General features: G+C 33.0%; 1 protein-coding gene across 1 annotated transcript in view; it reads left to right on the top strand.

Annotated features, from left to right (window-relative positions):
- Positions 1-12,606, top strand: part of LOC136035786 (voltage-dependent calcium channel type A subunit alpha-1-like) — a 192,280-nt gene that overhangs the window by 26,436 nt on the left and 153,238 nt on the right. The window contains exon 6 of the mRNA XM_065717760.1: positions 4,545-4,657. Within this exon, the coding sequence (XP_065573832.1) occupies positions 4,545-4,657 (113 nt within the window). The remainder of the gene's footprint in view (positions 1-4,544; positions 4,658-12,606) is intronic.

Below are 12,606 nucleotides of genomic sequence, written 5' to 3'. Positions count from 1 at the left end.
AAACTGGTGCACACGGAAGAGTCTGTATCCTAGAATTCTGATTTCTTTTGTTTAAAAAGTGAACCTTTTTTTCAATTTTCAATATTTTTTGGTGCAAACTGGTGCACACGGAAGAGTCAATATCTTAGAATTTTTATTTGTTTTATTTAAAAAGTTTTTTTTCAATTTTCAATATTTTTGGTGCAAACTGGTGCACATGGAAGAGTCAATATCTTAGAATTTTTATTTCTTTTATTTAAAAAGTTTTTTTTTTCAATTTTCAATAATTTTGGTGAAAATTGGTGCACATGGAAGAGTCAATATCTTAGAATTTTTATTTCTTTTATTTAAAATTTTTTTCGATTTTCAATATTTTTGGTGCAAACTGGTGCACATGGAAGAGTCAATATCTTAGAATTTTCATTTCTGTTGTTTAAAAAGTATTTTTTTTTCAATTTTCAATATATTTGGTGCAAACTAGTGCACATGGAAGAGTCAATATCTTAGAATTTTCATTTCTGTTGTTTAAAAGTAATTTTTTTTCAATTTTCAATATTTTTGGTGCAAACTGTTGCACATGGAAGAGTCAATATCTTAGAATTTTTATTTCTTTTATTTAAAAAGTTTTTTTTTCAATTTTCAATATTTTTGGTGCAAACTGGTGCACATGGAAGAGTCAATATCTTAGAATTTTTATTTCTTTTATTTAAAAAGTTTTTTTTCCATTTTCAATAATTTTGGTGAAAATTGGTGCACATGGAAGAGTCAATATCTTAGAATTTTCATTTCTGTTGTTTAAAAAGTAATTTTTTTTCAATTTTCAATATATTTGGTGCAAACTAGTGCACATGGAAGAGTCAATATCTTAGAATTTTCATTTCTGTTGTTTAAAAGTAATTTTTTTTCAATTTTCAATATGTTTGGTGCAAACTAGTGCACACGGAAAACTCAATATATTAGAGTCTTTATTTCTTTTGTTTAAAAAGTAAATTTTTTTCAATTTTCAATATTTTTGGTGCAAACTGGTTCACACGGATGAGTCAATATCTAAAAATTTTTATTTCTTTTGTTTAAAAAGTAAAAATTATTTTCCGGTAGTAATTTTGTTTTGCGTCTTCTTCTTCACTCCAATTCTTTAGGTAATAGACTCGGGAATAATTCTCCACCCTGGTGCCTACTTACGCGAGTTCTGGAATGCTATGGACGCTACCGTTGTGATATGCGCAATGGTATCATTTGCGTTTGACATGATGTGAGTTCTATAATAATTTAGGCTTATGAATATTGTCTAGCATGAGTAATAAAACAAAAGGATAGTGGTGATGCTCCTTAAGGTAGATGTCCCGTGCAAAAATTGTAAAGTAGTCTCAAGAGATTTAAATAAATTCTTAAATTAGCGACAACCTGCTTTTCATATGTCCCTACTAGGTTTCTAGAAAGTACCTATTGGCATTCCTATTCCAGAAATACAGGTTAGTTTTCTTTAGTATATCTTTGCTTTTATGGTAATAATGGCTCGTTTTTCAGTTTTCACTGTCATTTTCACCTGATTTGATAAATTGGCTTCCACGGTTCCTATTAATGTTCCATTGTTTAATGTAACTGGCCCATCTAAATTTTCTTGATTTATAGCGGGATTGAACAGTGAAAAAGTGGGAACACTGGGAACAGTGGGATATACAATGGGATTGAACCAAACTTTTTGCATAAGCTATAATTTGATATGCAACAGTTTGGATATAAAATTGTCAAGGATTTTAGAATTTTTCAAGGAATGTTTATTAGTTCCAACACTTGCCAAAAACGTACTTAGGTAAAAATATTAGAGATCAAAACCTTTTCATTCTTTTAATGACCTATTATTTACAGAATAAATTGTTTACTAATTAAGAACTCATAAAAATGATCTTCATTTTCTAAAATTGGAAGCAATTAAGTTGATCTTAATGCCAGACATTTCACATGCTTCAGATCAGAAACGAAAACAAACAAAGATCAGAAACAAAAAATTTTATTTCCTAAAAAATTTGGAAATAAAAAAATGTTTGTTTTCTTACTGGCTTTATGTTTCTCAATCACAAATCCATAGAATTTTAAAAACTGCATGTCCTTTTCAGTATTTGAATTACCATTCAGCATTACCTAACCCAGCTTTGAAAAGGCGGCGCTATTTTTCGCTCCAGAAATAAGGAATTTTGTGAGTGACCGACGAAAATTAGTTAGGAAAATGAATCAATAGAATGAAAGTACACTTTTAACACAAAAGTAATATTTCTTTCCTCACCTATAAAACTTTTTTTTAATTAAAAAAAAATTAATCTAGAGCCAAAACAGCAGGACATCCTTGAACAGGATGGTAAGATATGATAAAATATGCGTCTGTTTCGGCAATAGGTGACTTTCTTTCACAACGAGCTTCAAGTGGTAGATGAGAGTGGGAAGACATTGTCATCCCTGTAGTAAACCTGGCGAAAAGCAAGTTGTTGCATATCTTTTAAAGTTAAACGTGTTTAAAAAGTATTCTTCAAAACTATAAAATCTTTATGGAATACTTGTATCTATTTTTGCATGGGGTCTAGTTGTGTTCGCTCTAGCATGCTATATAGGTTTATTTTCGTAATTCCTTGAGAAAGGACCAGTATGAGCTTTTTTTATGTCTCGTGCTAGATTCCTCAGTTCAAAACGAGCCTTTAAAATTATTCTAAGACCACACTGGCTAAACGTGAGAAAATGAGAAAAAGTGAAGGACGTTGTGACATATCTATCAGTGAAAAAAGGAGAAAAAAGCGAATATTTTGTTCCAGACCTCCAATGCGGTATCCTCAGTGCAAATAAAAAGAAAAAAATGTCCCCCAGGGAAAAAGGTAAAAGGTAAGCTTCAAAAAGCTCCAACCAATAAAAGAAAAGTGTCCTTTTTTAAGTAAAAGTGAAAAGACTATTCTGTGTGAATAGTCTGTGTGATTCTGTGTGAGTTGCCTTTTTAATGTTAAATTTAAAAAAGGCTACTTTTTTTGTTTTGTGCGTTTTTTTTAAGTGACAAGAACATTGAAGATTATATCTGATTATTCGAACTGTTGTAGTCAAAACTTGTGATGCCATATATGCCTCAAAGACTTTTAAAAGTCAGAAATTCGAATTTTTAATGAAGGTCACCTTCATATGCAGTTTTTGAGTTTTCTTTTTGAAAAGAAAAATGAGTGATAAATCAGCAAATAAAATGAGCCACAAAAACATGGCATCAAACTTAAGAGTATTTGGTCTTCATTTGAAGGTGCAAATTGTCTTTGGAAATCAACATACTGTCAACATTTAAATTCTTATGGACGAAAATAGTTGCTAAATTTAAGTGATTGTTTAGTTTATCTATTTTCTCAGTTCACCGTGGCACGCTGACAAAAATGAGAAACTGTTCTAACAACTTTTTGATTTTGAAACAATTAAAAGAAAAAGTCTTAGAAAATTGTGATTTTCACGAATGAACAGACCAGAAATGGGCATGGGCCTAAAACATGGGTCCAAAAAACTTTATGTTTATTTCTATGTCTGCAGTACTTAAAAGTCTCTATTTAACATTGTCCCGAAGTTTTTTTTTTCTTTTATAAATATTTTCTATATTTATTTATATATTTATTTCTATATTTATTTTTCTCTTTTAATAAATATAGAAAACTACAGCTTTACTATTATTGAACAAAATCCACTCTTTTGATGAACAGAACTTCGCAGATTTTTAACAAATAAAACTTTAAATGCTTCAAAATCGGGCTTTATGTTGTCTATTTGGGCATTTTCTGTCATAGAGTTCTATAGAAGGTATATTAGTTTTACAAAATGAAGGATCATATGCGTCCAAGACCTTGAATTGCGTGTCAAAAATTCATTTTTCTCGTCTAAAAATTCATTCATCTATTTTCATTCTTGCGAAAAAGATTGAACTTGTTTTCAGAATTTTCAAATATCCCGGGGACAACAAATGCTCGCACTCTCTTTTTTAAATAAAATATAAAAAAAAATTCCAAAAAATTAAGGAACCAGATTACACGCTAAGGTAAGAGGAAATAATAAAGTCCCATAATACTTCAGACGTAAAACGAACAGATACAACTATCAATTAGTGAATGAACCCCAACATGTCTTTTAATGGCGACTTGGGTTTGACCTCGACTTGGTCGATACTTCCATGAAATGAAGCACTGTGTTTTGTGAGACCTTGAAGTGCTTGTCTGCGAACCTTTTAAGTGTTATATATTTAAAAAAAGTCATTGATGTATATTACACAATATCTTATAATTCATAACTTTTCTGTCATCTCCAATGATTCAAAAGGGTTCATGATTCACCCAGATTTTGTTTTACTCTTTTTTATTTATTTTTTTATTTTTACATTGTTTTTAGGCTTTTTTTTTACTCTTTTTACATTTTTTAGTGTGTTCTGTGTTTACAATTTTTTTTAGATTTTTCTTTGTTTACTCCTGACCTCAAAAATGTTAAGAAGACTGAGGTAGCTATGTTATGTTTTTCGTTTAGGTCTTTCATTGTATATCATTGTCAGAATATGGTTTTAGGTTGTAGATTTGGGCGTAATTCTTCATAAAGGTGCATATCTCCGTGAGTTCTGGAATGTTATGGACGCAGTTGTTGTCATTTGTGCTGCAGTATCATTTACGTTCGATATGATGTGAGTCTGAAATTCTCGGAGGGTGTTTGATATTAGTTAATATCCTGGAGAGGCTGTATTTAGCAATATTTTACGATGCTTACAGACCAAAGCTTCTCCCTTTCTCTCTCGTATTTCTATTTGAACATCTGGACAGACGTAGTATTTAACAAAATCCTGGTCTTAAGCCTGTCTTTATTGGTGTAATAAAAGTCATAGGGATTCTACAGCTTAGGAAGGTTGTACGAAAACTACTGATATCAAATTTTCCATCGTTTTATTTCACATCACAGCTTAGATACCAATACGGTTATGAAAATTCCTATCTTGCCCGTGAGAAGCTTTTGCTACAAAGCTCTGAACTTGACGCCTCTCCAAGCCCGCACTCCGACGCGTATATCGTGCTGAAACATCATAGGTGGGAATGCAATTTTTTTATGATGCATACGCAGCTTAGATACCAATATTGGTATCCAAGCTGTGCTGCCAGTTTCCTGTCTCCAGCCGCTAGTATCGCTACCGCGCACTGTGTCCCAAAAATAATGAGGTTTCATAACTGTATTGGTATCTAAGCTGTGTTTCATATATAAGAAGTAATATTTGAAGAGATTTTCCTCCTTAACTCGCCTCTTTCTTAGTAGAGATAACAGATTAGAATAAACCACGCCTTCCTATCTTTCTGAAACAATACAAATTCCAGACCAGTCCTAATAAAAATGAAAAGGAAAAAAAAATGTGTTCTACTTTAGTACTCTTTGCTTATTTGTGCCTTTTTCCCTTATGCACGATATTACTAAGAATTATCAAGATTACCGATATTACCAAAATGGTGTTTAACTTATGCATAATATAAATATCTGTTAAAAGCTGAAAAAAGTAAATAAATAAACAATATGCTTAATGGTGTACGTGGCTATCTTTTAATGCACTAATAATAGTGGTAAATATAAAACAAATGACATCTTCCGAGACAAAAAATAATAATTACAAAAAACTGATTACAGCTAGCAAACCTCCTTTATTTCTGAAAATACTATTAATGTATCAAGTCTGAATATTAAAACAAAAATATGAAAATTATGAGTTTCCTGGTAAAAAAAAAAACTAGACAAATAAATAAAAGATTTGATAGCCTTTGCACCATAAATTAAAATAAATATCCAGTCAAGTTTTTGTGGCAATAGAGAAATGGGCTGCAGAATCTTTTCCCTTTTCTCGAGTCTATCAATTCCAAATCAAATCCTAAAACAAAATCTACATTGGAAATCAAATTTAAAGAAAGTGAGCTCCAGACATAGAACAGTGCAGGGTAACTCAGAAATGACTGATCATTAACGCATCATACTAAAAGTTCATTTGGAGCGATCCTTTTTTTAACTTAAGAGATTTCTTTGTGTAACTTTCACCTTAAGAGACTTTAAAAGAGACACTTGAGAGAACACTTCTTGGGAAAAAAATAAAGCAGAGTTTTAGCGGCCCTGGAAAAGTTATCCCGTCTACCGTAAAAATCGAATTCCTCGAAGTGAATCCTCAAAGGAGGAAACTCAAATCGACTAGAGAAATCGATGCATTTCGATGAAAGCTCATTGGCAGAGCCTTTTTTAAAACTTACATGGATATATAGCAGTTTTTGCTAATGTTAGGGTTATCGCATGCTGCTACATGACAAAAAAACGAAAATTTCATATATATATCACGTCCTAAAATTTATTAGGTTGTTAAAGATGAAGAAAAATAATGCTTTGTATGTGAGGAACGGGGAGTCATGTTTCCTGTTAAGGCATTTCCCAGAAGAAATTTACGGATCCTAGGAAAAAATATTAAGATAAGAACTAGTGTCTAAGCTTTTAAAGAGCATATAGATTATGTTTATTGCAAATAATGCTGGGTCCATTTTGTCTATGAAACTAGACTCTTTGGTGGACTGAAAAAAATGGATCTCTAGCACTCAATTTGGATGTTTAAAACACAATATTTTATATTTAGTAAGAAACTAATTTGATAGTGGAGTTTAGTGGCTTCTAAAAATTTGTTCTGTTTTGTGAATGCTATAATTTGCTATGCTATTATTGTAAATTCTAGTATTGTTTTTTTCTAAACATGCAAAAACAGTTGCTTTGTTAGTAATTCTAATGAAGATGCTTTACATGAAAAAAAATGATGACTAAGCATTGTCTGTCCATTTAACACGACGATTATTTTCGCTTTAATGTGACAAAAGTGCACTGACGTTGGGTAGGGGCATATGACTTTCGTATTAACACTGTGGGAATATGAAGAGGCTCTCTCTTTATATGATAACCTTTCTAATAAATATTCTTCAAGCTATATCTTTTTTGTACCTACGTCTTGTGTGATAAAATGAAAACCGTCCTACCCATATCAGCGCAATAAGAGGATAAATCCAAAAACAGAAATTATAAAGGAAAGCTATTATCCTCCATCCAAGTCCTTTATATTATAACCAAAGAAGTCAATCAATTGATAGAACGCTCCTCCTCCATCCCAAATTATCAATATGTTCGAAGTCCTTTACATCCGCTCAGGAAATTCCCGCTCCCTTTAAATCTTTCTTTATGAGATCCTCCGACCCAAACTGTGGACGACATGCTTTCCGTTAGCCCTTGACAGCTTGCCATAAAGGAAAATCTTCGGCAATCCGTCATCCTTCATCCACAGAACGTGCCCAAGCCATCTCAATCTTTCTCTTATCATGGCCCTAGAAACCGGGATTAAATCGTGTTTTTCGTACAGCCTACTGTTTGAAATACGGTCAGTCAGCCGGGTACCCAGAACAATCCGTTGGCAATTTCTCTGGAATTACCCTTTCCTTTCCCCTTTAGTAATAGTTAATTGAAGGAGTACAGACATATATATTTTATCAATATATTCAGTATAAAAATCTGACCCGGAAACAAAGATTAATTTAAGTTTTTTTCCATCTTTCCCTTATCCATTTAATGCAAGTGACAACCTTTGAGGATGCAAATATGTGCGTAGTTTATGGACTAGTTAAATTGTATGTTAAAAAATAAGGCATATTCCTGCAATCATATCCGGGGGCAATGCTACTCCCTTTCCTGGATAACTTAACATATGAATGCGGTCTTTTATGTGAACCTATTAAGCTCTAGAGGTCCAAGTTCAGAGTGTTAACACATCACCATTGTCATCATTTATTTTACACTAAATGTAACACAAATAAAACTTAGCAAAAAAAATTGGGTCCCCAGAAGCCAACTTGCGGAGGGATCAAACTTTTGTTAAACTACAAACTGACAACACTTAAGAATATGAATCAACAAAATAGAATAACCTATTAGCTAGCAACTAGAAATTGGCCAAAATCGGAAACGATAAAAAATCGGATCAAAAGGAGAAACAATAGAAAAGAGAAAAATAATTAAAGCAGGGAGAAAAGTTACTGTAAATAAGGAAAAACTTCCCAAAGACCCAACGAGAAACTGCCTTCGCGGGGAGAGATAGAGGAAGCTCAAAAGGGATAAAGATCCATAGTAGAATAAATTGATAAACAGGAAACCTCTGAGCAGCTGTTGATAAATGTTTTAGTACTTTCTAAAAATCCAAGTCTCAAATTACAGAAATCAAACTTTGTCCAATATTATGACTTGATGCCAACAACTATTTGATTTTAATTCAAATCAAATAGTTTGAGTTAAAATCAAATAATTGTGGGCATCAAGTCATGGCTCATTGTAGAAAAAGCCATGAAAGATAGTCCAATTGAGTGAGAGGAAATTCTGGCATTAACCCAATTCTGGCTTTAAGACAAAAATTATTGTAATACATAAGGATTGAATGGAAAATAAAATACATTTGTGCTTGTAGATGAGTGTCCACTTTATAAAAATATAAAGGGATGGTTACCTTATAAATCCAAAAATTGTTACATATACAAAAATCTTGTAATTTTCAATTTTTTGCATTCTATATCTTCTATCTTAAAATAATTGTCAAAATGTTTCCTTATAATTCGACCAAATCAGCTCATAATTTTCAAGAGAAGACTTGAAATGGTGAGAACTCTACGTTTGTCCAGTGTTTCAGTTATTCTTCATCAGATTTTAGCTTTTACTGCACGAAAATAGAGCCAAAATCTTTGCGTTTGGTCTGAAGGCACCATAAGACTTGTTGTAAGGTTTGGTATTTTGCGACCCCTTGATACTTACCCTTTTGCTGACCTAATAAGCTCATTAGAGCTTAGCCTCTCCTTTCTGGTGATTATGTCACCTGTCTGTGCAGCCACGACAGGCTATAATTAGTTGATAATTAGTTAATAATAATTAGTTATAATTAGCTATTGCTTTTTTGTTGAGCTAAAATTTGAAGTTTTGCTCCGTAAATGGGATTGGGAACGTCTGATTACGTCTCCCTGGTTCTAATTAGAACGTCTGATTACGTCTGATTGGGAACGTCAATTACGAACGTCTGAATACACGATGAACATAAGGTGTTTGCATGTTTAAAAAAAAAACAATTTCTTATCTGTAATATTGAGGACTTTATCTTTGGCAAATAATTATGAAGCAAGTAAAAAATATTTTGGACATTGGTATTACTGATCTATCTTTCCGGTGCAATCTTTATATGACCCAATTCAAATAATAAATCTTAGGTATAATTGGAGCATTAGAATCTTGTGTAGAAAGAATTTCTTATTATTTTTTTTCTTTATTAGTCATATGTAACCTAAATTCATTAACCCCAATTTTCAACTCACCAAGTTTCGAGCGTCAGCATACTTGAAGGAGTTTTGCTGATATGCTGAGTATTTTAATTCTCAGAATGAAATTATTTAAAACATTGAAAAGTTTTGCAAATATTGAAAAGCAGTGAAGTCCATAAGTAACAGACATCTTGCCCTTGGAAAGTTGTTTCCTTGTGCGGGCCGATTCGACGATGTCAAAGAAGCCTTTCACTTACGTGTTAACAGTTTCTAAAGGCTCAAATTTATTTAAGTACAGTCCCATGAAAACCGGATTTGAGCCCCTACCCCAGAATTTTCGTCCGACTTGCAACAACGTAATTAAAATGCATATAGAGAAATTTTTTATGTTTCATGTCCATAAACACAGGAAATTATGCTGATTAGAAAGTTCTTTACTCTTATGGGCCAGTTCAACGATGACAAAGAAGCCTTTCACTTACGTGCTAGCAGTTTCTAAAGGCTCAAATTTATTTAAGTACAGTCCCATGAAAACCGGATTTGAACCCCTACCCCAGAATTTTCGTCCGACTTGCAACAACGTAATTAAAATGCATATAGAGAAATTTTTTGTTTCACGTCCATAAACACCGGAAATTATGCTGATTAGAAAGTTCTTTACTCTTATGGGCCAGTTCAACGATGACAAAGAAGCCTTTCACTTACGTGTTAACAGTTTCTAAAGGCTCAAATTTATTTAAGTACAGTCTCATGAAAACCGGATTTGAACCCCTACCCCAGAATTTTCGTCCGACTTGCAACAACGTAATTAAAATGCATATAGAGAAATTTTTTATGTTTCACGTCCATAAACACCGGAAATTATGCTGATTAGAAAGTTCTTTACTCTTATGGGTCAGTTCAACGATGACAAAGAAGCCTTTCACTTACGTGTTAACAGTTTCTAAAAGCTCAAATCTATTTAAGTACAGTCCCATGAAAACCGGATTTGAACCCCTACCCCAGAATTTTCGTCCGACTTGCAACAACGTAATTAAATGCATATAGAGAAATTTTTTATGTTTCACGTCCATAAACACCGGAAATTATGCTGATTAGAAAGTTCTCTACTCTTATGGGTCAGTTCAACGATGACAAAGAAGCCTTTCACTTACATGTTAACAGTTTCTAAAGGCTCAAATCTATTTAAGTACAGTCCCATGCAAACCGGATTTGAACCCCTACCCCAGAATTTTCGTCCGACTTGCAACAACGTAATTAAAATGCATATAGAGAAATTTTTTATGTTTCACGTCCATAAACACCGGAAATTATGCTGATTAGAAAGTTCTTTACTCTTATGGGCCAGTTCAACGATGACAAAGAAGCCTTTCACATAAGTTTCTAAAAGCATTAGGGGCTAAAATGTATTTAAGTACGGTACCTTCATTTTTTTAAAATATGGGCATTAAAAGAGGTTGCACCGCGCTGAATAGAAAATACACATGAAACTAGAGAGAAATTAAAATTATAAAAATAGCTGAACTAAGCACGTCATTATATTAATTTCAGGATTTATCTTGAACCGCCGAAAAAGCTCACAAGGAAGAAATACAAGATAATTGCTATGAAATTAAGTTAATAACGAACAAGTATTTAAATAACCTACCCTTGTTTCTCAGTAATTAGCATGAACATCCCTATTCGACAAACGCACTTGGGCAATTGCTCTAGTTTTTTAAAAGATATAATGCTGAGAGCGAGGCCCCCTTGACGCAATCTATGCCTGTTTCAGGTTAGTTTGACGTGTTCCTCCATTTCCCAGTGTTAATATCTAATTATAGACTATGCAGACCTGTGTTCTCCAGAAACTCAATTGCAGTTTATGTTATAAAATTTTCTGTGCTCATTAACTAGTGGTAACAGTTCTATAGGTGTTGAAGAAAATTACTATAAATCTCTGTGGGGAGGGATTTGACGCTCAAAAATGAGTTTCCTATGGTCTTGGCTTTGATGGTAACTAAGACCTTATAATAATACGGCTCCAAATGCTTATGAAACTACTTTAAGAAACCCAAGATGATTTAGATTCATCATGAAAAGAATGTACTGGGTGTATACCATGAGCGCCACCCCTAAAGTTATTACGGTAGTAAACGCTACCAAGAACTTTTTTTTACCAAATTGAAGTGAAATTATTTCTTATTTACTTTTTTTACACACTTAAAGACTCTTTAGTTTCCATGAGGGTGTCACTGTCGACCATGAACCCCCTCCCTGCCTGTATTCTTGCCCAAAATTATAGACATTTGACTATATCTCCATAGGCTTTATTCTGCTGAAATTGGAAAGAAGCGTGTCTATTAAAAAAAAATACCACAATTTGGACTATATTATTGTAAGGTCTTTGAATGGAAATCAAAGCGCATTGTCGCTTTTAATGCTTACTTTTTTCTTATAGGTGATAGATTTAGGAGTAGTATTCCATCCAGGGTCCTATTGTAGAGACCTCTGGAATATCTTAGACGCTACAGTTGTAATTTGTGCCCTCGTCGCCTTTGCTTTCTCGTAAGTATTTAGAAGGCGTTCATTCGTTCATCTATAACTTTTTCACTTTCATTCATATTTTCTCTAATCACCGCTAAATTTTATCAAAAGGTACTTTTGTATTTCAAAATGTATTGAACAAGAAAACGGGTAATGAGCCATATATTTTCAAAGGAATCTGAGACGGTCTGGATTAGTTGCTGGATAAGCTACACCTGGTATGCTGACTTAATAAGATTACTGACTTTATATGTGCCATCTATAAAAAATGTATATAACCAAAAAATGTATCTCTAAAATGGGAAAGACAGGTGAAATTGCGTGCAGAGAATCAAAAATTGTGAAATATGACGCAACTTCAGGAGTTTGTAAACAAGCTATTTTTACACTATAGTACACATTTTACGAATTACACACAAATAACTTAATAGGAAGCTTATAAGTCGGATAACAGATACTCGAATGCACTCTTGACACCTACGGAATGGGAAGTTAAGAATTAATGTGTAACCTGTTCGTAGTGTTTATCTATCATAGTTAAGAGAGATACACAGGCTGAACCCATAAAGTGGGGTTGAAAGGGACAGGGGAACGATTGCCCCTCTCCTAAACTTTTGAACCTTTTCCTAGATTTTCAGAAGCGCGTTTCACCCTACATTTTTATAAATTGACCCTCCTAACGCAGATGACCACTTTCTATACTGAATTTCTTCATGGCTCTTAAAACCTTTCTCACTCTCTTAAGAAAAAAACTACT

Source organism: Artemia franciscana, chromosome 14, assembly GCF_032884065.1.
Source record: "Artemia franciscana chromosome 14, ASM3288406v1, whole genome shotgun sequence".
NCBI classification, from domain to species: domain Eukaryota; kingdom Metazoa; phylum Arthropoda; class Branchiopoda; order Anostraca; family Artemiidae; genus Artemia; species Artemia franciscana.
This window is presented reverse-complemented; position numbering and strand designations above follow the sequence as displayed.